This window comes from Petromyzon marinus, chromosome 26, assembly GCF_048934315.1.
Source record: "Petromyzon marinus isolate PM22_M1 ecotype Great Lakes invasive population chromosome 26, UKy_Petmar_22M1.pri1.0, whole genome shotgun sequence".
In the NCBI taxonomy this organism is placed as follows: domain Eukaryota; kingdom Metazoa; phylum Chordata; class Hyperoartia; order Petromyzontiformes; family Petromyzontidae; genus Petromyzon; species Petromyzon marinus.
The window spans coordinates 1,118,654-1,143,486 of record NC_133692.1 but is presented as its reverse complement, the minus strand read 5'-3'; the positions used below and the strand labels follow the sequence as shown (position 1 = coordinate 1,143,486).

The 24,833-nt window shown below is 55.0% G+C and overlaps 1 protein-coding gene across 2 annotated transcripts in view; it reads right to left on the bottom strand.

The window, feature by feature from the left end:
* Positions 1-2,560: 2,560 nt before the first annotated feature.
* Positions 2,561-24,833, bottom strand: part of CORO7 (coronin 7) — a 44,650-nt gene continuing 22,377 nt past the window's right edge. For both annotated transcript variants that reach the window (XM_032960981.2, XM_032960982.2), the window contains exons 15-29: positions 24,502-24,666; positions 23,671-23,767; positions 22,773-22,948; positions 15,041-15,149; positions 14,628-14,714; positions 13,438-13,580; positions 11,960-12,064; positions 11,402-11,487; positions 10,284-10,425; positions 9,716-9,805; positions 8,700-8,816; positions 8,130-8,265; positions 7,004-7,095; positions 5,937-6,023; positions 2,561-5,504 (exon numbers count right to left, since the gene is read on the bottom strand). In XM_032960981.2, coding sequence (XP_032816872.2) covers positions 5,496-5,504; positions 5,937-6,023; positions 7,004-7,095; positions 8,130-8,265; positions 8,700-8,816; positions 9,716-9,805; positions 10,284-10,425; positions 11,402-11,487; positions 11,960-12,064; positions 13,438-13,580; positions 14,628-14,714; positions 15,041-15,149; positions 22,773-22,948; positions 23,671-23,767; positions 24,502-24,666 — 1,641 coding nt within the window. In that variant the 3' untranslated portion in view covers positions 2,561-5,495. The remainder of the gene's footprint in view (positions 5,505-5,936; positions 6,024-7,003; positions 7,096-8,129; positions 8,266-8,699; positions 8,817-9,715; positions 9,806-10,283; positions 10,426-11,401; positions 11,488-11,959; positions 12,065-13,437; positions 13,581-14,627; positions 14,715-15,040; positions 15,150-22,772; positions 22,949-23,670; positions 23,768-24,501; positions 24,667-24,833) is intronic.

Sequence of the window (24,833 nt, the reverse complement as noted above, 5' to 3'; positions counted from 1 at the left end):
GCACGCGCGCGTCGCGTTGGCTGCCCGACGCGGTGCCGCGCCCCAGACGCCCGATCCGCTCGTCCTGCGCAGGAAACGGTCGTGGCCGGAGGAGCCAGCTCCGACGCCGCAAGAGTCTGCTGTGGCGGTGAAGCGGCGACCAAGCCCGCCTCCGCCCGGCCGTCACTCCACGTCGTCCGCTCCCCCGTCTCGGTCGACGTCTTCTTCGTTCCGGGGTACGGAAGGCTGTTCCCGAACGACTTCCGCTGCTTACAACCTGGCCAGTGGTTGAACGACACCATCATCAACCTGTTCAGGCAGTTCTACTGCCTGCCGCGAGCGGCAGACGTCCACCTGTTCAACACGTTCCTGTACACGAAGTTCTTGGCGGGCCATCTCGACGACTTGAATCGCGTCTTCGATGGAGCGTCTTCCAGGCTGGTGTGGATCATACCGATCCACGAGCAGCTGCACTGGCAGATCTTGGTCATCGTCAACGCCACGTGCCCAGCAAGGTCGACTGCCATGCTGTTCGACTCCAATGGCTGTGCGGTGGCAGTCACGCAACGCCAAGAGCATCGCGGCCTTCGCCAACGCGGTGGTGGCCCGGGTCGTGCGCGCCGAACTGGCGAGCACGCCGGTGGCGATCGCCACGGTGCTTGTGGGCCGCAGCAACCGAACGGCTCCGACTGCGGCGTCTACGCCCTCCTCAACATCGTGCACCCGGTGTGCGATTACGACGGCACCGTGGCCGTTCAAGGACTAGGTCAGGTGGATTGGTGCGCGTGGTACACGCAGGAGGTGGCGTCACAGCACAGGCGTGACCTGCTGCTGCAGCAGCTGCATGAACTTAAAGACCAACATCAGCATGATTACAGCAGTGCATACTGACTGTGGTGGTACCTGCTATTACAGCAGTGCATACTGCTGTGGTGGTACCTATGATTACAGCAGTGCATATTGTGGTGGTACCTACTATGGCTACAGCAGTGCATACTTACTGTGGTGGTACCTGCTATGATTACAGCAGTGCATACTTACTGTGGTGGTACCTGCTATGGCTACAGCAGTGCATACTGACTGTGGTGGGACCTGCTATGATTACAGCAGTGCATACTGACTGTGGTGGGACCTGCTTTCACTACAGCAGTGGAAACTGCTGTGGTGGTATCCTGCTATGATGACAGAAGTACATTCCGAGTGTGGTGGTACCTGCTATGATGACAGAAGTACATACCGAGTGTGGTGGTACCTGCTATGATGACAGAAGTACATACTGTGGTGGTGGTACCTGCTATGAAGACAGCATTACATACTGTGGTTGTACCTGCTATGAAGACAGCATTACATACTGACTGTGGTGGCACCTGCTATGAAGACAGCAGTACATGCTGACGTTATGTATCTTAAATGTAAAAGGTAAATTTGTGAATGAATGTGTGTCTGTTCGAAATGTTAATACTTGGCGACATGCAAGCAAGTTTTGAAAACGGGAATTGGGCGATTCTAAAGGAATCTACAACCTTCGATCCCTATACTCGATTTAAAGAATCGATTCTTGGCGCGCTCGGGTTTAATATTTAATTACCGAGTTATATATTTGTATTTGTAAGTTATGTTTTTAAGTTTTCAGACGTTTTAAAATATATATTTTCCCGCTACTAGCATTATATATCGACTCTATAGCACAAAGTACTCACGTGGCAGAGTGCTGTGATGTGGCCTAGTCCCGTGCAGAGCCCCCGGCCTCGCCTAGATTGCCCGGCCGGCCGAGGCTGGGGGCTGGGCCGCAACACCTCCACCCCCCCTCCGCGCTACAATAATATTTAATCGCTATAATAATACTATTTAATCGCTATAATTTTAGTATCTACCGAGCCTATAATAGTAAGTGCACACATTGGGGTGGAGGGGGAGAGAAGAGGACGTGACACTTTGATGAATTTACCTCCGCGTTGCGTGTACATTTTTTCACATTTTGAACGCGAATGAGAAATGGCCGCCAGCCTCCGGCGTGTGTTGCCAGGGGCAACAACTCGCGTCAGCGTTTCGCGCATGCGCAGCAGCGAGCCGGGTGGCAAAAGTAAATAAATAAATAAGAATCGCACTCAATCGTTAATTAAACCACTTTAGAGTTTAGGGATGGGAGAACGAAATAGTCTATACCCACCGCGGGGCCCGGGGCGTGCCGCCCGGCAATTTTTTTTCGACGTGAACCCCACGGTCCGAGAGCCAAATCCCCCGCAAGCGAGCGTACGCAGACAGATGGACAGACAGACAAAAATGCCTTTTACGGAACGAAGTTGTAAACTGAGTGTACCAGCCTGCAATAGATTAATGTGTCCGTCCGTCCCCTTTCAATACTTTAACGAAGTGAAATCTCGTGCTGTTGGGTGTAAAATCAGCAATAGACAGCGCAGAGACTTGATATGTCTTATTGCACCCAACATTTGGAAGTCACGTAACAGGAATGCGTAACAATGTCATAAAATTGCGCAAAATTCCAATGTTCCTACCAGCCCACCCTGCAGGGACCTGCTATAGGTTAGAAGGTGAAGCAAAACAGCACAAACATTTGCTGTTTAAGATTCCGTGCTTTTATTTTTTACATCCAAAAAAGTGGTTTTATGTCTTTGCTTAACAATGTCACAAATTAAGTTTTTAAATGTAAAAAAAGGGAAAACGTTTAAAGTGTTAGAGGGCTACTTCGAATGCTCTTCTAAAACGGGCTTGCAGCAAATTGTTTGGTCGTGCTAGAAACAATAGGAATGTGTTACCCCTTTGTGGCTATGCAATAGTTGTTGTGTTAAGATGTTCAAACACCAAATATACATCTTTTGCAAGGAATCAGTCTGTATTAAGCACACACAGCACTTTGTGGTGAACATGCAAACACAAATACGCTCTGAAAATATCTGGCCTGCACCAGAAACGGCAGCCTTGTTCGTGGCCTAGACTAGCAGTGTCAGGCCAGTACAAGGGCAATGCACTATCTAGAACACATGGTGATTTATCGGGGTTAGATCGCGTAAATATAAATGTGTCGTTAAACCCACCACGATCTCAGCACGGTGTTCGTATCAATGTCAATACCTCGGAAGTGTCACGGTGACGGTGGATCTCGGCAGTGTCGGCGTTGCAGCCACCTCAACCCACCACCAATACCATACCCAAGTCCTTCGAACCCTGCCAGCTTGGTGACACTCTCACTGCACCTTGCTTGGCGTGTGCCGAGACCTGCCGGTATGGGACCTGCCTCGCCTGCCTGCCTGCCACATGCGTGGCCTTGTGGGTGGATGAATGGCCTCGTGGGTGAATGGCTCTCTGGCCTAGTGGTTGAATGGCCTTGATCTAGTGGGTGGCTTAGTGGGTGAATGGCCTTGTGGCCTAGTGGTTGAATGGCCTTGTGACCTCGTAGGTGGATGATCTAGTGGCTTCGTGGATGAATGGCCTTTTGACCTAGTGGGTGAATGACCTTGATCTAGTGGGTGGCTTTGTGGATAAATGACCTTGTGACCTAGTGGGTGGCTGGGTGGCTTCGTGGGTGAATGGCCTTATGGCCTAGTGGGTGAATGACCTTGATCTCGTGGGTGGCTTAGTGGATGAATGACCTTGATCTAATGGGTGGCTTCGTGGGTGAATGACCTTGATCTAGTGGGTGGCTTCGTGGGTGAATGACCTTAATCTAGTGGGTGGCTTCGTGGGTGAATGACCTTGATCTAGTGGGTGGCTTCGTGGGTGAATGACCTTGATCTAGTGGGTGGCTGGGTGGCTTCGTGGGTGAATGACCTTGATCTAGTGGGTGGCTTCGTGGGTGAATGACCTTGTGACCGAGTGGCTGGCCTAGTAGTTGGCTGGTTGGCCTAGTGCAGGGGTTGGCTACCAAAATAACAAGCCATTTTTTTGAATTCGGAAAAAAAACCCTCTTTAAAGAGCCACAATGCGTGTGAATACGATATGGTGGTCCTTACTAAATGTCACAAAGCTGTCCTTAAAGAGCCGCAAGCGGCTCTGGAGATGCAGGTTGCTGACCCCTGGCCTCGTGGCAGGCCGTGTGACCTCGTGGGTGGCTGGGTGGCTTGGTTGGTGAGTGGGTGCACTGGTTGGTAGCTGAATGATCTGATGGGGGGCTGAATTGCCGAGTGGGCGAGTGGCCTCGTAGCTCGTGGCTTATTGGGTGCCTGGTTGGCCAAGTGAGTTGCTGAGTAACCTCGAGGGTCAATGTTCTTGTGGGTGAGTGAGTGACCTCATGGTTGGTTTTGCTTTCATTTGTATTTGCTCTGGTTTATATTTGGTTATTTTAAATATTTGCATTCACTTTTCTCGCCACTGCGGTGCCCCTTCACGTTTAATGCCCGCTATTATTTCCATACACACGACGTGTGCTGCTTGAGTCGAACTTCATTCCCATGTTTTACAAACAGTATTTTATTTATTTTAAATGGTCCCATCATTTTGAGCTTGCCAAAGAATTTAATTCGTCAACGAAAATGGAAAAAAAATGCATTCTGAGTAAAATTTTAAGATCACCCCTTAATCTAAGGGTCACACACCACCTTAGCATGCATTGGGGGTGTCAGGCAAACGCATGGTCCGTTAAGAGTCCCAACTTGATCGTTCTTAAGCGCCTTTAAAAAACGGTCATCTGACAAAGGTTTACAACATTAGAACTTACACAAGTATTTTAACTGTTCAAGTTATGTTTTTGTTTAGTTTGATAATTCAAAGCATGTATTTTAGGCTAAGTAAAGCTACATTTATATAAAAAGAATTAGTTAAAGCAATAATTTTCAGTCCTTTATCAATCCACTGTTGGATGAAGGCCTCCGTACATTGTTTTGGACATGGGGCCCTCTCTGCCAAACTTCACCAAGCTGGTCAATGCGGGTTAGTGGACATGGATTACAATCATCAAAGTTTTACAAACTCGCGTGCATTTCAAGTGAAGTACGGCACGAACTTGGTATCCCCGATGTTGGCTATCTGCGAATCGAGATTAAGTGATGAGAGATAAAGTGATGTGCTCAAGTTAATTTATAAACTATTATTTAATACTTTGTACTTTCTTTTATTATAACACATTTTTTTGTATTCTTGGTTCTTTCTACATTTTTTTGTGTTATGATAATTTTCATGTATTTAATACCTTGATTTGAAGCTTTCGTGACTGCAGGAATCCACTCTCTTTGGTTCTTTTATATCTACGTGACTTTACCGAAATAACCAACGAGTATTGAATACCTTATTTACCTATTGATTTCAGGTAATTCATAAAAAATGTAGGTTTTCAAAGGCCAATATCTACTGTGGTCAACACGGTGATCAGTTATTTTGGAAAATACCACACACTCCGAATCGTGTGCAAGAAAAAGCAAGAGGTCGTACAAAGCACCCTGTATTCACGGTGCTCCTGGATCACCACCACCACCAGACACATCCTGACGCCCTCCGCCTGGACGGCGTCACTAGCCGGGCACGCTGGCCTGGGCTGTGACCCAGCAGCTCCAACGTGAGCGTCAATCATCCTGCCGCATGCAGACGCAGACAGGCACACACAGACGCATACACACGCGCAGAGATGCACACAGACGCGCACAGACGCGCACCGGTTAGCTCGGCAGCACCGAAGAGATAGCCCGTGACAAGAGAATAACAATGTAATAATGCCACAGCACTCGGACGCGAACGTGTCATTGTGGAGCAAATGTTACAAAAACAGAGGATGCATCGCCTAGGCATTGAACAATTTAATCCAGCACGATGTTGCAGCAAAGTTGTTAATCTAAGCTACCAAGCAATCACGAAAGACCTTTACGATTAAACATATAATAAAATAGAACAATGTATATATTTTGTGTTTGCTGTGTTATAGGAAATGAAGTAATGTAGCAAGTTAATTTTCAAGCTGTAGCCTTGCTTCTTCTTGGGACACGTAGCAATGTCATTGATCAGCTTACCCATTCATCGTCATCCACTCCCTCCATCTCGTCTTGAGGTAGAGGATCATCCCGCGAGGAGAGCTTCGAGACCATGGCATTCAGCAGCTGAGGCAGGAAGGGAGATGCAAGCACATCACCATCATTGTATGAACTATTAACTTTTATATTGTACCAGGTAAGGGTCCCACTGAGCTATATAGCTCTTTTTCGGAAGCGACCTGGCAAATCACAAATGATAGCTCAACGAAGTGGCTTTTCATCGTGTGGACATTTATAGCAGACAAATATTATGAAATGCGTGATGTTGATTCTAAATGTGGAGGGAAAAACTGGAGGACCTAGAGAGAAATCTACGCGACCACGGGGAGAGACGTGAAAACTCAAAATATACAGCAGCAGGCATCAGGGTCAGGATCAGGGCCATGACCTCCTGCGTACCAAGCGAGGTAGTTAACATCTCGCCACATCCTTTCCCGTATCATGAGGCCAGAAATTATTAAACCGGGAAAAACAGATTAACGGCACAGCTTTTTGGACACACCGAGGACAGAATTTATGAAACCACCACTCGCGACCTCCTGCCGTACCAGGCGAGGTAGTGTTCTTGAACAGCACCTGGCATCCCAGAAAATCTCAAAGAGCGTCTCCCAGACGACAAAACGGCAAGCGAAACTACATTGCTTCATTGCTATTACGCTTGGTTACCCAGGAAAGCCTCACCAAGTCTCTTCTCCGAGGGAGGGGGGTCCTGTCAGGTTGTAGCAGCAGGAGGAGGCAATGTTGCTACATATAATCCCAAACGAGTCATTTGTAGGCAGATTTTCAGCATTGGGATGTTTTGGCAGATGGCAGTTGGATTGTACTTTGTTACATTTTTTTTAGCTACGGTCCGTAAACCGGAGAGGGGCCAGATGAATCAAACCCAAGCAGAACGGGGGGGGGGGGGGGGCGGGTAGAGAGAACGTAAAAATCCCACGCTGAAATGCGCCCAGGTTAGGGATCGATCCCCGGCACCTTGTTGCCGTGCGGCACGAGCGTTGCCACTGGTGCCGCCGTGCCACCCTCTCCCCTGGGGTGGTTCTCACCTCCTCTTTCTTCTGCTGGTCCGACTTCTCCTCGGCGTAGGAGTTGCCACCGGCGTACTTTCTGGTCGTCTCCTCTCGCGGGACGCTCGACACTGTGGGACCACAGGGACCAATGCCACCAACCCACTGAGCCTTAACCAATTGGGCTCTGCGCTGTCATTCACGTGACATTGACCGTGCGAGTGCACGTGCGCGATTGTGCATACGTGGTGCTGTGTGGTGTAAACGTGGTGCTGTGTGTGCTGTGTAGTGTATACGTGGTGCTGTGTAGTGTATACGTGGTGCTGTGTGTGTTGTGTGTGTTGTGTAGTGTATACGTGGTGCTGTGTGTGTTGTGTGTGCTGTGTAGTGTATACGTGGTGCTGTGTGTGTTGTATGTCTTGTGTGTGCTGTGTAGTGTATACGTGGTGCTGTGTGTGTTGTGTAGTGTATACGTGGTGGTGTGTGCTGTGTAGTGTATACGTGGTGCTGTGTGTGTTGTGTAGTGTATACGTGGTGCTGTGTGTGTTGTGTGTGCTGTGTAGTGTATACGTGGTGCTGTGTGTGTTGTGTGTGTTGTGTAGTGTATACATGGTGCTGTGTAGTGTATACGTGGTGCTGTGTGTGTTCTATGTGTTGTGTGTGTTGTGTAGTGTATACGTGGTGCTGTGTGTGTTGTGTGTGTTGTGTAGTGTATACATGGTGCTGTGTGTGTTGTGTGTGCTGTGTAGTGTATACGTGGTGCTGTGTGTGTTGTGTAGTGTATACGTGGTGCTGTGTGTGTTGTGTAGTGTATACGTGGTGCTGTGTAGTGTATACGTGGTGCTGTGTAGTGTATACGTGGTGCTGTGTGTGTTGTGTAGTGTATACGTGGTGCTGTGTAGTGTATACGTGGTGCTGTGTGTGTTGTATGTGTTGTGTGTGCTGTGTAGTGTATACGTGGTGCTGTGTGTGTTGTGTGTGCTGTGTAGTGTATACGTGGTGTTGTGTGTGCTGTGTAGTGTATACGTGGTGCTGTGTGTGTTGTGTGTGCTGTGTAGTGTATACGTGGTGCTGTGTGTGCTGTGTAGTGTATACGTGGTGCTGTGTGTGTTGTGTGTGCTGTGTGTACGTGGTGCTGTGTGTGCTGTGGAGACGTAGTGCGTACGTGGAAGCATATCGTCGGGGCACAAGCTGCGCTTCTTGAGTTTGCCGTCTGTGCCGGCAAACCAGGCGTCTGCCGTGAGCGCCGCCTCCCACCACACCAGCGTGTCGGGGAACAGGTCATCCTGGAAGTACTCCCTCTGAAACAAAGACAAAGGTCCCCCGTGTAGCCTTAACATACTGTAGGGGCAAGTGCTGTGAGCGAGTAAGCACCCATTAAGGTCGGCACGGCGCACGAGGGGGTCGGTGGCCAGCACCACGCCCGCCCGGCCGCCTTTGTGTCCCCAGTAGCGACGTTTAAACATGTCGTCAGGTACTCATTCGAGGCCGAGTCGACCTGCAACAGATAGGTGCACGTGGGGTCCCTTTGCAAAGGAGACTGTCCTCCTTGTCTCTTGGGTTTTCACCTGGGTAAACTGAACAAGGTCAACTTAGCGACGGCGTGGGCCCACAAGCAGGCCGCCACCTTCTTCAGCGGACCGGCCGAATCGCTTCCCATCTGCATCTCGAGACTCGCCCGCCCCCTTCACGCGGGCAAGTGCAAAAGGCGGCTCTCTCTCTCTCTCTCCCTCACCTTAACACGCGGCACGCTGAACGCCAGGGGCTCGATGGTGCTGTTCCCCAGACGCAGGGCGCGCGCAAACTCCACGTCGCGCACGTCACACTCCGTCTTGCGCAGGAACGCCATTCCCTGCGGCCGCACACAACCAACGAGCTAGAACGTAGCACATCCACGCCCTGCCACGCGAGTGTACACAAGCATCACAGTCCTTGGCAACACTGTATTGACATTTACATAGAGAGTGTGATGATCTCAAATTTTGGACATGGCTATATTTCCGCGTTTCCATATTTATACAATGTAATCACAAGAGTCTGTATGTAACATGCAGCAGCAGTAGCAACATCGTCGTCGCCCCTCCCGCCTACAGCGAAAACCTGGCAGGACTCTTCTGAAAAAGTCTCTTGAGACTCGGTGAAGCTTTCCAGAGGAGACAAACATAGTCTAGTAATTATAAAAGTAAACTAAACTATTTTTTATTTTACCAGGTAAGGCTTACTGAGCTATGTAGCTCTTTTTCAGAAACAACCTGACCACAGACGATAGTGCAACGAAGTGGCTCGTCATCATCACGTGGACATTTATAGCGGCCAAATACTCTCAAACGCAACGCCGATTCTAAATGTGGAGGGAAAAATCGGAGGACCCGGAGAAAAATCCACGTGACCACGGGAAAAGCGAGAGACACGCAAAACTCCAAATATACAGCAGCAGGCGTCAGGGTCAGGAAAAACTACTGCCATGCTCACAAGTTTTCAATCTGCATGTACACGTACGTACGTTGCACGTTTTTCACGCCGTATGTAGCCAACCGTGTTAATCGGAAGTGCGGATCTCACAAAGGACGAAACTTTTAAGCTTTCCACGGCGGTTTTGGGTCCTCCTGCGATCGCCACCTACAGTATTTTGACTGAGCTCGGTAACCCGGTGCCCCCCCTTCCCCCCAGAGCAAGTGCAAGCTGGAAAGCGCGGTGCTGGGCAGCGTTGCGCTGGGCAGCACGGTGCTGGGAAACGTGGCGTGGGACAACCTTGTGAGGCTCGGAGGAGCTGTAGCCCGAGCACTCGAGGAAGTACGGCGGTTCGGTGCTGAGCTCGTACACAAAGACGCGTGTGTCGCCCTAGCACAGGGCGACGGGGGGGGGGGGGAGCAGCCACGAACGTGTCAACGGTCACCAATCGCTACTTATGCCACCGTGACCAACGCTCGCAATGTCACCATCGTGTCGCCTGTATCACCCTCGTCACCATCGTCATCACTATCCATGGGCAGATAGCCCCGAAGGTGTCCACTGCACATTTTGTTTCCACTTTTCTCTCTGTCTTGTGCCAATTCGCTCAAGAAGTGGCCACATTTTTTCCCGGCACTAATCTCTTGATGTCATCTGTTAAGACTTCCTCTCCTTCCGGTTCCTTCCATTTTTCTGAACAACACACTTTTAATTTCCCTGTTCATCCTCCATGTGCGTCCAAATAGTGCCAGTGCCTGCTTCATCACCCTATTCTTCTACGTGCAAGCCATCAACCTACATACTTCTCCCTGCACATTAACCCACCACCAGCGCCTGCGTGGCTTTTGGGGCAGGCGGCCGGCAATACCTTCCCCGTGAGAAAGACGAGGTGGCAGTCAGGGTCGTAGAAGGGGATGAGCGTGGAGGGCGACACGTCGGCCGACACTTTGGACACGGGCCCGGCAGCCAGGGCGCCGGCGTCATGCAGGGACACCTGGCGCACGCTGCCGCTGTGAGAGAGACAACGCCGCATGGTGCTCCATTACGGCTCGGCTTGTCAGAGAGACTACTCCTACTATTTTATTTTTTTCCAGGCCAAGGCCCCACTGAGCTGTGTAGCTCCATTTTCAGAAGCGACCTGGCCACAAATGACAGCTCAACAAATTGGCTCATCATCGTGGAGAAATTTAGAGCCGGCAAATACTCATGGCCCACCCTACACCGCATCCGCTGCACACACCATGGCAGTAGATGCGTGATACCCGATGCACAAATGGAAAATGAAAAACTCTCCGGCATGCGACTGTGGGGTTTCCAGAACAGAGACCGTACAGCATATAACGACGCAACACCCGATCCACAAATACGAAGGAGGCATCACAGCCATGATGCACTACTCCGCTGCTCCGGACGTGGCCATCTGGCTTGACCACCTGAACGTGACATTGTAGTCGTGGCTCTGCATCTACGTCAGCCATACGAAAGAAGAAGACCGCTTAGCCTACTGCCTGCCAGGGATGGTTGGAACCAAACCCGAAGCTGCCGGTCCCGGTAAACTTCCATCATTCAATTAATCTTTATTTTACGTGCCAATATCGCCCTCAATAATGTAGGTGTCGCGGCACATTACAACAGTGCACTGTGTAATGTGCACTGATGAGTGAAATTGCAATTAAGTAATTTACAGGTACATTTTCAGTATTGGGATAGTCCGGTCAATACCAGCTACATTGGACGTTTTCTTTATAGAAGAAACTGAAGAATCCAGAGCAAACCCATGCAGCACTCATTCTTTTAGAACTGCTTTTTGTGTGCAGTTTGTTGTCTTTCCCACGCACCTCCGATTAGCATGGTTGGCTACGTATGGTGCGAAAGAAGTTCAACATACATACGTACATACAAACTCCACGCAGAAATGCGCCCGAGTTGGGGAGAGTCGAACCCAGGCGCTTCTTGCTCTGTGCTTCCAACCACCCGATCGCTTACCTGTCAAACCCCGAGATGAGCAGCCGAGTCCCCTGCAAAGCCCAGACCACCCTGGCGCCCCTGCTGCCGGCTGGGCCAGGTCCCTCCTGCCAGACAGACGGGGCGGAGCGCAGGGCACTCGGGCGGAGTGTGACCACTCCACACGCGGGAGTTTACAGACACCTTGCCTATCTACCTTGCGGAGCTCGTTCAGGAGCGTAAACCACCATCGCGCGCAAACTCCGGCGATCATCCTCGCAGCAGCAGCAGCAGCAGCAGCAGCCGCAGCCGCTTTTGGCTAATCATCGAACAAAGGCAGTCACCACATTGCACTCTTTCAGATGCATTTCTGTGGCCATCTGGTACGTTCTTCCTTCCGATATTAACAAGTGACAGGAGCTATGCACTTTTAAATAATTTAGATTGAACACTAATTTCTTTAGAACTGCTTTTTGTGTCTAGTTTGTCCTTCCCTCACACGTCCAATTAGAATGGTTGGCGACGTACGGTGTTGAAGAAATTCAACATACATACACATGCATAAAACATTGTGATTATTATTATCAGAGGTGAGCGCACCTGCATCGGTTTGGTGGATTGACGAGGGTTGAAGATTCTCACTTTCCCATCCTTGCTGACCGTGGCCAGCCGCTGCCCGTCTGGACTCCAGGCCAAGGAGAAGATCTATGAGACGGAGTGCATCCACAGTCACCACCGTCATTAGCCCACCATCTCTACACATCGCGCAGAAGACACATGGTCACAAAAACAAAACGGGCGCATTGCCAGCGGAGAATCGGAAGCTTCGTTAATGAACGCCACTGACGTGGAGCCGCTTGGTCTGGAGTTGATGCCTCGTTATTCACAGCCACTCGGTCGTGAAGCAATAAAATAACTTCTTTGCAGATAAAACGCCTTCTTCACATTTTCAGTCCCTCCCTATACGTCTGTACAGGCGGTCTCAGGTTCACGACGGTCTGAGTCATGATGATCCACATTCACGATGTTTATATAACGCCACCACGGATCAATTACCGATGCAGAAGCTTGATTTTTGAACGTGTCTTCCGACACGACTCCCGAACGCAACTGAACGGGGTCGGTTTGGTTTCCGAACTTGACTTGGCGTTAAGCTTTTGTTATTCTCGAGTGACTTTGTGGATAACCTATTAAACCCAGTTAAATACGGTCAACAAAAGGAAAAACACATTGGCAAGTGATGTTTCTACTGTTTCTAGTGTCTGTAGGGAAAATAGGGTTACAGTGTATGTGGATCGTCGTAAACCGGAGACCATAAAAAAGCGGGGACGACTGTATGTTTATATATTTTAAAAAGTATTATTTACACATGCCATTGGCCGCACAGCCATCTGGGAGAGCCAAATTTCCGCCGCATCGGTTCTACGCAAGCAAACTCTGGGCCAGTTTCTACATTCAGGTCTGGAACGTCTGATCGACAAGAGTCAGATGCGAGGACAAGGAGGAATTTCGGCTGCTTATTTATGACGATAAAGCAGAGGTGGCCCCCGTCACAGTGACCTCAGCACTGCAGACACTTAATGTGTCAGGCGGTGGTAGCGTCGGTGGATTCTCTTTGGCCTCCCAGAAACAACGAGGCGGATCTAAAGGCGATGGGGAATACGCGACACAGCTGTCTGTGGTCGTCAACGCTCAACGACTGATGAAGCTTGAAGTAAAAAATAAACCTGCCGAGTAATAATGAATACAACAATAAAAAGCACATATGAGTAACTGGAAATGTGCTTTAGGGTCTGTTATGTAAATGTTAATAACATCGGTCACCTGACATGCGGTGTTGATATGAAACCGATATTAAAATCTCAACAGCTTTTGCCTGCAATCATGAAGCCGTGGCGAGTTAAATATTCGGCCCAGTTGAACTGTGAGAAACGTGTCTCCAGTTCTTACAGGCTCAACGGTGGCGAGCCCGTATTCCTGTCATGGACGTCACTCCGTCGTTGGGAGTTCAACGGCTTGAGTTTCCTCACAATGGACTGGGAGATGATTCCCCTGGCAAGCGAGTTGGGGTGGGTTACCTGCTCACTGTGACCCTCCAGCTGAATGAGCTGCCTCTTGGACTTGAGATCCCAGATGCGCACGCTCATGTCGTACGAGGAGGATGCTAGCACGTCGGCAGCCAAGGGATGAAACTTGATGGAGTAAATCTTCTCGGTGTGGCCTAAAGATTAACCAGGGAGGGTAAAAGCCACCTACGATTAGCACGGTGGGCTACGCAAGGTGCAAAAATATGTTCAACATACGTACAGCCATAACACTAAACTGAAACTAAACTTTTTAGTTTACCAGGTAAGTCCCCACAGAGCTGTGTAGCTCTTGTTCATAAGCAACCTGCCCACAAATGATAGCTCAACGAAGTGGCTTATCATCATGTGGAAATTTATAGCAGCCAAATGCACTAAAACGCGTGTTATAATTTTTTCTATCTACGTGACTTTACCAAAAGACTCAAAGATTATGAATAGTATTTATGCATTTAAGTATATGTTGCGGGGCGGCAGCGTTGCACGGTGGTAACGCTCTTGCCATCAATTCCCGATTCGGGCCTCTTTGCGTGGAGTTTGTACGATCCCGATCGGGGCCTCTCTGCATGGAATTTGTACGATCCCGATTGGGGCCTCTCTGCGTGGAGTTTGTACGATCCCGATTGGGGCCTCTTTGTGTGGAGTTTGTACGATCTTCTCTCTCTCTCTGAATGGGTTTCCTCTGGGTTCTCCGGTTTCCTGCCGTAGCTAAAGTTGCACATGCAGTGTAACTGGCATTGGCCTAACATCCCAATGCTGAAAATGTACTCGTAAATTGACTCATTTGGGATGAGACGAAGCCCGACCGCCCCCCTATATTGTGAACATTTGGCAGGACCCTCTTGAAAAAGAGCCTTGAGACTCGGTGAGCCCTTCTGGGGTAAACAAGGGGAATAATAAATACAACTGCATGTGAAGTTGTCGTACAGAATAATTCAAGTCGCCTTGGCAGTCTTGTGATGTTGCTCATGTAAGCGTGTGGAGTGGAGCGGAGTAAAATGGAGCGGTGAGGAGCAGAGCAGATCGGAGCTGAGTGGTGTGCAACGGCGTGGAGTGTGGAGCGGTGTGGAGTGGGGCGGAGTGGTGTGCAGCGGAGAGGAGTGGAGTGGTGTGGAGCGGAGCGGAGCGGAGTGGAGCGGAGCATAGCGGTGCAGAGCGGAGTAGAATGGAGCGGAGCGGCTCACCGGAGAGCACCACACGGGGCTCGGTGAGCGTGCTGCTGAGACCCTCCTCTGGGACGATCCAGAGCCGAATTCGCCCGTCCTCTCCCGCTGCACGTGCAACCACACAGGTGAGCATACCACACGCCTCCTTTACACATCTTTTACAAATCCCGCCATGCGTGTTACGTATCGCACAGAGGCAACAACTCGGCGCGCGGTGCTGCACACGTGACACGCAGAGGTTTCGCTTGGCACTTGGCAGCGCGTTTGTGCACTGTGGTGGGCAACACATCGTGGCAGGATGAGCCGACCGCCAGCAATTGTTTGGAGAGACAAGAAATGCACGTGTGTATGTTGAACGTCTTTCACACCGTACGTAGCCAACCGCGCTAAACGAGGGTACGGGGGGGGTGGGGGGAGGAAGGGCTGCCTACCCACAGCCAGGCGACACGGGCTGAACGGGTCCCAGCAGAAGTCCGCGATGGCTGTGCCGTTCTGCACCGTGGGAATGGCGGCGTCTTGCAACTTTCCCGTCTGTGAGAGCTGCACGAACACAGATCCCACGCGCACACAGGGAGCCTTCACATCACCTATCTCTGGTTATCCTCGCAGCAGCAGCAGCAGCAGCAGCAGCAGCAGCAGCAGCAGCAGCAGCAGCAGCAGCAGCAGCAGCAGCAGCAGCAGCAGCAGCAGCAGCAGCAGCAGCAGCAGCAGCAGCAGCAGCAGCAGCAGCAGCAGCAGCAGCAGCAGCAGCAGCAGCAGCAGCAGCAGCAGCAGCAGCAGCAGCAGCAGCAGCAGCAGCAGCAGCAGCAGCAGCAGCAGCAGCAGCAGCAGCAGCAGCAGCAGCAGCAGCAGCAGCAGCAGCAGCAGCAGCAGCAGCAGCAGCAGCAGCAGCAGCAGCAGCAGCAGCAGCAGCAGCAGCAGCAGCAGCAGCAGCAGCAGCAGCAGCAGCAGCAGCAGCAGCAGCAGCAGCAGCAGCAGCAGCAGCAGCAGCAGCAGCAGCAGCAGCAGCAGCAGCAGCAGCAGCAGCAGCAGCAGCAGCAGCAGCAGCAGCAGCAGCAGCAGCAGCAGCAGCAGCAGCAGCAGCAGCAGCAGCAGCAGCAGCAGCAGCAGCAGCAGCAGCAGCAGCAGCAGCAGCAGCAGCAGCAGCAGCAGCAGCAGCAGCAGCAGCAGCAGCAGCAGCAGCAGCAGCAGCAGCAGCAGCAGCAGCAGCAGCAGCAGCAGCAGCAGCAGCAGCAGCAGCAGCAGCAGCAGCAGCAGCAGCAGCAGCAGCAGCAGCAGCAGCAGCAGCAGCAGCAGCAGCAGCAGCAGCAGCAGCAGCAGCAGCAGCAGCAGCAGCAGCAGCAGCAGCAGCAGCAGCAGCAGCAGCAGCAGCAGCAGCAGCAGCAGCAGCAGCAGCAGCAGCAGCAGCAGCAGCAGCAGCAGCAGCAGCAGCAGCAGCAGCAGCAGCAGCAGCAGCAGCAGCAGCAGCAGCAGCAGCAGCAGCAGCAGCAGCAGCAGCAGCAGCAGCAGCAGCAGCAGCAGCAGCAGCAGCAGCAGCAGCAGCAGCAGCAGCAGCAGCAGCAGCAGCAGCAGCAGCAGCAGCAGCAGCAGCAGCAGCAGCAGCAGCAGCAGCAGCAGCAGCAGCAGCAGCAGCAGCAGCAGCAGCAGCAGCAGCAGCAGCAGCAGCAGCAGCAGCAGCAGCAGCAGCAGCAGCAGCAGCAGCAGCAGCAGCAGCAGCAGCAGCAGCAGCAGCAGCAGCAGCAGCAGCAGCAGCAGCAGCAGCAGCAGCAGCAGCAGCAGCAGCAGCAGCAGCAGCAGCAGCAGCAGCAGCAGCAGCAGCAGCAGCAGCAGCAGCAGCAGCAGCAGCAGCAGCAGCAGCAGCAGCAGCAGCAGCAGCAGCAGCAGCAGCAGCAGCAGCAGCAGCAGCAGCAGCAGCAGCAGCAGCAGCAGCAGCAGCAGCAGCAGCAGCAGCAGCAGCAGCAGCAGCAGCAGCAGCAGCAGCAGCAGCAGCAGCAGCAGCAGCAGCAGCAGCAGCAGCAGCAGCAGCAGCAGCAGCAGCAGCAGCAGCAGCAGCAGCAGCAGCAGCAGCAGCAGCAGCAGCAGCAGCAGCAGCAGCAGCAGCAGCAGCAGCAGCAGCAGCAGCAGCAGCAGCAGCAGCAGCAGCAGCAGCAGCAGCAGCAGCAGCAGCAGCAGCAGCAGCAGCAGCAGCAGCAGCAGCAGCAGCAGCAGCAGCAGCAGCAGCAGCAGCAGCAGCAGCAGCAGCAGCAGCAGCAGCAGCAGCAGCAGCAGCAGCAGCAGCAGCAGCAGCAGCAGCAGCAGCAGCAGCAGCAGCAGCAGCAGCAGCAGCAGCAGCAGCAGCAGCAGCAGCAGCAGCAGCAGCAGCAGCAGCAGCAGCAGCAGCAGCAGCAGCAGCAGCAGCAGCAGCAGCAGCAGCAGCAGCAGCAGCAGCAGCAGCAGCAGCAGCAGCAGCAGCAGCAGCAGCAGCAGCAGCAGCAGCAGCAGCAGCAGCAGCAGCAGCAGCAGCAGCAGCAGCAGCAGCAGCAGCAGCAGCAGCAGCAGCAGCAGCAGCAGCAGCAGCAGCAGCAGCAGCAGCAGCAGCAGCAGCAGCAGCAGCAGCAGCAGCAGCAGCAGCAGCAGCAGCAGCAGCAGCAGCAGCAGCAGCAGCAGCAGCAGCAGCAGCAGCAGCAGCAGCAGCAGCAGCAGCAGCAGCAGCAGCAGCAGCAGCAGCAGCAGCAGCAGCAGCAGCAGCAGCAGCAGCAGCAGCAGCAGCAGCAGCAGCAGCAGCAGCAGCAGCAGCAGCAGCAGCAGCAGCAGCAGCAGCAGCAGCAGCAGCAGCAGCAGCAGCAGCAGCAGCAGCAGCAGCAGCAGCAGCAGCAGCAGCAGCAGCAGCAGCAGCAGCAGCAGCAGCAGCAGCAGCAGCAGCAGCAGCAGCAGCAGCAGCAGCAGCAGCAGCAGCAGCAGCAGCAGCAGCAGCAGCAGCAGCAGCAGCAGCAGCAGCAGCAGCAGCAGCAGCAGCAGCAGCAGCAGCAGCAGCAGCAGCAGCAGCAGCAGCAGCAGCAGCAGCAGCAGCAGCAGCAGCAGCAGCAGCAGCAGCAGCAGCAGCAGCAGCAGCAGCAGCAGCAGCAGCAGCAGCAGCAGCAGCAGCAGCAGCAGCAGCAGCAGCAGCAGCAGCAGCAGCAGCAGCAGCAGCAGCAGCAGCAGCAGCAGCAGCAGCAGCAGCAGCAGCAGCAGCAGCAGCAGCAGCAGCAGCAGCAGCAGCAGCAGCAGCAGCAGCAGCAGCAGCAGCAGCAGCAGCAGCAGCAGCAGCAGCAGCAGCAGCAGCAGCAGCAGCAGCAGCAGCAGCAGCAGCAGCAGCAGCAGCAGCAGCAGCAGCAGCAGCAGCAGCAGCAGCAGCAGCAGCAGCAGCAGCAGCAGCAGCAGCAGCAGCAGCAGCAGCAGCAGCAGCAGCAGCAGCAGCAGCAGCAGCAGCAGCAGCAGCAGCAGCAGCAGCAGCAGCAGCAGCAGCAGCAGCAGCAGCAGCAGCAGCAGCAGCAGCAGCAGCAGCAGCAGCAGCAGCAGCAGCAGCAGCAGCAGCAGCAGCAGCAGCAGCAGCAGCAGCAGCAGCAGCAGCAGCAGCAGCAGCAGCAGCAGCAGCAGCAGCAGCAGCAGCAGCAGCAGCAGCAGCAGCAGCAGCAGCAGCAGCAGCAGCAGCAGCAGCAGCAGCAGCAGCAGCAGCAGCAGCAGCAGCAGCAGCAGCAGCAGCAGCAGCAGCAGCAGCAGCAGCAGCAGCAGCAGCAGCAGCAGCAGCAGCAGCAGCAGCAGCAGCAGCAGCAGCAGCAGCAGCAGCAGCAGCAGCAGCAGCAGCAGCAGCAGCAGCAGCAGCAGCAGCAGCAGCAGCAGCAGCAGCAGCAGCAGCAGCAGCAGCAGCAGCAGCAGCAGCAGCAGCAGCAGCAGCAGCAGCAGCAGCAGCAGCAGCAGCAGCAGCAGCAGCAGCAGCAGCAGCAGCAGCAGCAGCAGCAGCAGCAGCAGCAGCAGCAGCAGCAGCAGCAGCAGCAGCAGCAGCAGCAGCAGCAGCAGCAGCAGCAGCAGCAGCAGCAGCAGCAGCAGCAGCAGCAGCAGCAGCAGCAGCAGCAGCAGCAGCAGCAGCAGCAGCAGCAGCAGCAGCAGCAGCAGCAGCAGCAGCAGCAGCAGCAGCAGCAGCAGCAGCAGCAGCAGCAGCAGCAGCAGCAGCAGCAGCAGCAGCAGCAGCAGCAGCAGCAGCAGCAGCAGCAGCAGCAGCAGCAGCAGCAGCAGCAGCAGCAGCAGCAGCAGCAGCAGCAGCAGCAGCAGCAGCAGCAGCAGCAGCAGCAGCAGCAGCAGCAGCAGCAGCAGCAGCAGCAGCAGCAGCAGCAGCAGCAGCAGCAGCAGCAGCAGCAGCAGCAGCAGCAGCAGCAGCAGCAGCAGCAGCAGCAGCAGCAGCAGCAGCAGCAGCAGCAGCAGCAGCAGCAGCAGCAGCAGCAGCAGCAGCAGCAGCAGCAGCAGCAGCAGCAGCAGCAGCAGCAGCAGCAGCAGCAGCAGCAGCAGCAGCAGCAGCAGCAGCAGCAGCAGCAGCAGCAGCAGCAGCAGCAGCAGCAGCAGCAGCAGCAGCAGCAGCAGCAGCAGCAGCAGCAGCAGCAGCAGCAGCAGCAGCAGCAGCAGCAGCAGCAGCAGCAGCAGCAGCAGCAGCAGCAGCAGCAGCAGCAGCAGCAGCAGCAGCAGCAGCAGCAGCAGCAGCAGCAGCAGCAGCAGCAGCAGCAGCAGCAGCAGCAGCAGCAGCAGCAGCAGCAGCAGCAGCAGCAGCAGCAGCAGCAGCAGCAGCAGCAGCAGCAGCAGCAGCAGCAGCAGCAGCAGCAGCAGCAGCAGCAGCAGCAGCAGCAGCAGCAGCAGCAGCAGCAGCAGCAGCAGCAGCAGCAGCAGCAGCAGCAGCAGCAGCAGCAGCAGCAGCAGCAGCAGCAGCAGCAGCAGCAGCAGCAGCAGCAGCAGCAGCAGCAGCAGCAGCAGCAGCAGCAGCAGCAGCAGCAGCAGCAGCAGCAGCAGCAGCAGCAGCAGCAGCAGCAGCAGCAGCAGCAGCAGCAGCAGCAGCAGCAGCAGCAGCAGCAGCAGCAGCAGCAGCAGCAGCAGCAGCAGCAGCAGCAGCAGCAGCAGCAGCAGCAGCAGCAGCAGCAGCAGCAGCAGCAGCAGCAGCAGCAGCAGCAGCAGCAGCAGCAGCAGCAGCAGCAGCAGCAGCAGCAGCAGCAGCAGCAGCAGCAGCAGCAGCAGCAGCAGCAGCAGCAGCAGCAGCAGCAGCAGCAGCAGCAGCAGCAGCAGCAGCAGCAGCAGCAGCAGCAGCAGCAGCAGCAGCAGCAGCAGCAGCAGCAGCAGCAGCAGCAGCAGCAGCAGCAGCAGCAGCAGCAGCAGCAGCAGCAGCAGCAGCAGCAGCAGCAGCAGCAGCAGCAGCAGCAGCAGCAGCAGCAGCAGCAGCAGCAGCAGCAGCAGCAGCAGCAGCAGCAGCAGCAGCAGCAGCAGCAGCAGCAGCAGCAGCAGCAGCAGCAGCAGCAGCAGCAGCAGCAGCAGCAGCAGCAGCAGCAGCAGCAGCAGCAGCAGCAGCAGCAGCAGCAGCAGCAGCAGCAGCAGCAGCAGCAGCAGCAGCAGCAGCAGCAGCAGCAGCAGCAGCAGCAGCAGCAGCAGCAGCAGCAGCAGCAGCAGCAGCAGCAGCAGCAGCAGCAGCAGCAGCAGCAGCAGCAGCAGCAGCAGCAGCAGCAGCAGCAGCAGCAGCAGCAGCAGCAGCAGCAGCAGCAGCAGCAGCAGCAGCAGCAGCAGCAGCAGCAGCAGCAGCAGCAGCAGCAGCAGCAGCAGCAGCAGCAGCAGCAGCAGCAGCAGCAGCAGCAGCAGCAGCAGCAGCAGCAGCAGCAGCAGCAGCAGCAGCAGCAGCAGCAGCAGCAGCAGCAGCAGCAGCAGCAGCAGCAGCAGCAGCAGCAGCAGCAGCAGCAGCAGCAGCAGCAGCAGCAGCAGCAGCAGCAGCAGCAGCAGCAGCAGCAGCAGCAGCAGCAGCAGCAGCAGCAGCAGCAGCAGCAGCAGCAGCAGCAGCAGCAGCAGCAGCAGCAGCAGCAGCAGCAGCAGCAGCAGCAGCAGCAGCAGCAGCAGCAGCAGCAGCAGCAGCAGCAGCAGCAGCAGCAGCAGCAGCAGCAGCAGCAGCAGCAGCAGCAGCAGCAGCAGCAGCAGCAGCAGCAGCAGCAGCAGCAGCAGCAGCAGCAGCAGCAGCAGCAGCAGCAGCAGCAGCAGCAGCAGCAGCAGCAGCAGCAGCAGCAGCAGCAGCAGCAGCAGCAGCAGCAGCAGCAGCAGCAGCAGCAGCAGCAGCAGCAGCAGCAGCAGCAGCAGCAGCAGCAGCAGCAGCAGCAGCAGCAGCAGCAGCAGCAGCAGCAGCAGCAGCAGCAGCAGCAGCAGCAGCAGCAGCAGCAGCAGCAGCAGCAGCAGCAGCAGCAGCAGCAGCAGCAGCAGCAGCAGCAGCAGCAGCAGCAGCAGCAGCAGCAGCAGCAGCAGCAGCAGCAGCAGCAGCAGCAGCAGCAGCAGCAGCAGCAGCAGCAGCAGCAGCAGCAGCAGCAGCAGCAGCAGCAGCAGCAGCAGCAGCAGCAGCAGCAGCAGCAGCAGCAGCAGCAGCAGCAGCAGCAGCAGCAGCAGCAGCAGCAGCAGCAGCAGCAGCAGCAGCAGCAGCAGCAGCAGCAGCAGCAGCAGCAGCAGCAGCAGCAGCAGCAGCAGCAGCAGCAGCAGCAGCAGCAGCAGCAGCAGCAGCAGCAGCAGCAGCAGCAGCAGCAGCAGCAGCAGCAGCAGCAGCAGCAGCAGCAGCAGCAGCAGCAGCAGCAGCAGCAGCAGCAGCAGCAGCAGCAGCAGCAGCAGCAGCAGCAGCAGCAGCAGCAGCAGCAGCAGCAGCAGCAGCAGCAGCAGCAGCAGCAGCAGCAGCAGCAGCAGCAGCAGCAGCAGCAGCAGCAGCAGCAGCAGCAGCAGCAGCAGCAGCAGCAGCAGCAGCAGCAGCAGCAGCAGCAGCAGCAGCAGCAGCAGCAGCAGCAGCAGCAGCAGCAGCAGCAGCAGCAGCAGCAGCAGCAGCAGCAGCAGCAGCAGCAGCAGCAGCAGCAGCAGCAGCAGCAGCAGCAGCAGCAGCAGCAGCAGCAGCAGCAGCAGCAGCAGCAGCAGCAGCAGCAGCAGCAGCAGCAGCAGCAGCAGCAGCAGCAGCAGCAGCAGCAGCAGCAGCAGCAGCAGCAGCAGCAGCAGCAGCAGCAGCAGCAGCAGCAGCAGCAGCAGCAGCAGCAGCAGCAGCAGCAGCAGCAGCAGCAGCAGCAGCAGCAGCAGCAGCAGCAGCAGCAGCAGCAGCAGCAGCAGCAGCAGCAGCAGCAGCAGCAGCAGCAGCAGCAGCAGCAGCAGCAGCAGCAGCAGCAGCAGCAGCAGCAGCAGCAGCAGCAGCAGCAGCAGCAGCAGCAGCAGCAGCAGCAGCAGCAGCAGCAGCAGCAGCAGCAGCAGCAGCAGCAGCAGCAGCAGCAGCAGCAGCAGCAGCAGCAGCAGCAGCAGCAGCAGCAGCAGCAGCAGCAGCAGCAGCAGCAGCAGCAGCAGCAGCGGCGGCTCTTGGCTCGCCATCGAACAAAGACGATCACCGCATTCTTCGCGGCCGTCTGGAAAGCTCTTCCGCCCGATATAAGGAAGCAACGGGAGCTTCCCCCGCACCTCTGGTGAGCACGGTTGGCTACGTAAGGTGAGAAATAAATTATTCGTACAAAATCATGGCTTTAACAACAACACTCGGCCTCCAACAGCACAATTGCCTAAGCGTGGGAACTCATGGCGCTTGTGCACTGTGGTTCTCAAGATTATTTAATTGTGCAGGGACAGACATATGAGGGAGACGTTTTGTCAGCCTATTTATAGTGAAGCATTTGGTCATGTTTAGCAATGATTCGACGAACAAATCAATAATAAGGGAACGTGTCTCCTCCGCATATTTGTACCTCCACACAAAAAAACCGCACGTGTTTTACACATCCCATCGGCTACGCGGCGGCCATCTGCGAGGGCACAATTTCAGCGGTGTTGGTTCAACACGAACGAACTTTGAAACCGGCTTGCGACAATCCAGCTGGCCAGGCTTTGCTTGAACGGGCGCTCACTTTTGTGCGATTGAAATGAAAGCGTGCAGAGAAGGCGACGGCGCTGCCGCAGTACCGGCAGCACGGCGAGTTGCCCGCCAGAGGTGGCGAGGGGCACGGCGATGAAGCGGTGGTTGGCTGCCATGCCATCGCACTCCCCGGGCGTCGTCAGGCTCACGTTGCGCAGGTTGCCGATGTGAGTGTCGCGGTGGAGCACCACGCCGCGCATGTGACGGAATTTGGACGTCACACCTGTGTTTGAAAAGCACACGGCCATGAGCATACCATCATCGCAACTCGCCACCACACGAGGTGTCTGGCTAAAACAAAAAAAAAGGCGTTAACGAGCTGCCACATGTACGCAAGTCTTTGCCGCGCGTGTCGCGACGGGTACCGCAAGATCCGACCGTGTCAGTCCGGTGCTCGCTGAGCTGCATTGGTTTCTTGTCACGAACGACTAAACTATTTTTTATTTTTACCGGGTGAGGCCCACTCTTTCGGAAGCGACCTGGCCTTTTTTTTTTGCTCTTTTTAAGAATGTACGTACATTGAACTTCTTTCGCACCGTACGTAGCCAACCGTGGTAAATCAGAAGTGACCTGGCCACAAATGATAGCTCAACAAAGTGGTTTAACACGTGGAAATTTATATCAGACAAATACCCTGAATGCACGTTGATAATAAATTTGGAGGACCCGGAGAAAAATACACACGGCCACGGGGAGAGAGAGACATGCAGACACGAAATATACAACAGGCATCGTCAGGGTCGGGATCGAACCGATGACCTCCTGTATACCACGCGAGGTAGTTAACATCTCGCCACGGCAGTGCCCACGTTACAGGTGCGGCCAGGTTGACTCCGGGCGGGAGCGAGCCGCTCGCAAACGCGAGGCTAAGAGTCCGTATCGTGGATCGCCGGTTGAGTCAGCCCACCGTCCCCTCCGGAGGTGGGCGAGTGCGTCGGGCCTCACCCACAATGCTGTAAGCTGCTGGACGCTTCGCGCCACCCGGGCTGCGGGCCTTCCCTGCCGGCTTGCCGCTGCTGTCCTCTCCGCCGGTCTCGGGCTTCTGCAAGACACGGAGACGACGGTTCGCTTCACGGAGCAACGGGGGCGACTACGGCAAGGTCGGCCGTTGCCTCCGATCAGCACAGTTGGCCAAGTAGGGCACGAAAGAAGTTCAACATACGTACATGCATAGGTCATGTATACAACACCACCCATAGCCTCTCCCAGGCATAAAAGTCACCTCGGTTGTGAGGCACTGCAATGACGAGATCCCAACGGAGAACTTAAAACATCATGGTGGGTATCGGCCAGATTCAACACGAAAATAATCTCACTGAATCTAGTCCGAGAAAGACCGCTTCCTACGGCGGTGTGGAATTATGAACAGAATGGTCTCTTGGTCATCACAGAGGCTCAGTAGTCATGTATGACGTATGTTTGTCTTTGCTGAACTTCTCTCGCACCGTACGTAACTTACCATTCATATTTTAAACAAAGACAAAAGTGAAAATAACATTTTATACTGCATGGTGTTAAAATAAAAAAAACTGACATAAATAAATGTATTTATATAGTACTGCAGATCAATAAAAGCATTATTTATTCATTTGAGTGTCTTTATCTTTTAGCTTTCTGTGCAAAACTACGGTAATAACTTCGTTAGAGCGAAACTTTGTTGCTTGAACATACGCATATCGAGGTGATTACTCTACTGTAAAAATCTAATTCTGAATACTGCACGGATCAACATTAGTTCACAGCTCCAACTTTTAAAAAGATGCAAACGTCGCTCACCTCCGTGACGCCGCCAGTGCTCTTCTCCGCCAGTGGCTTCTTCGCGTTGTCCGCGTGCGGCGCGCTGGGAGTCGTGCTGCACTTGGGCTGCTGTGCCGCTTTCAGGATCGCCGAAGCGTTCCTGCCTTCCTGTCTATTTTTTGGATCTAAGCTCACCTTCTCCACCTGCAAATACAAAGATGCCACCCCCCCCACCACCACCCCCCGCGTAGCCTTAACAGACTGTTTGGGGCGAGTGCTGCTGGCGAGGAGCAGCACCTACGGAGACTGGCACAGTGGCACATGAGGGGGCGTGTGGGTGGCCAGCACCACTCCCGGCCGCATTTGTCTCC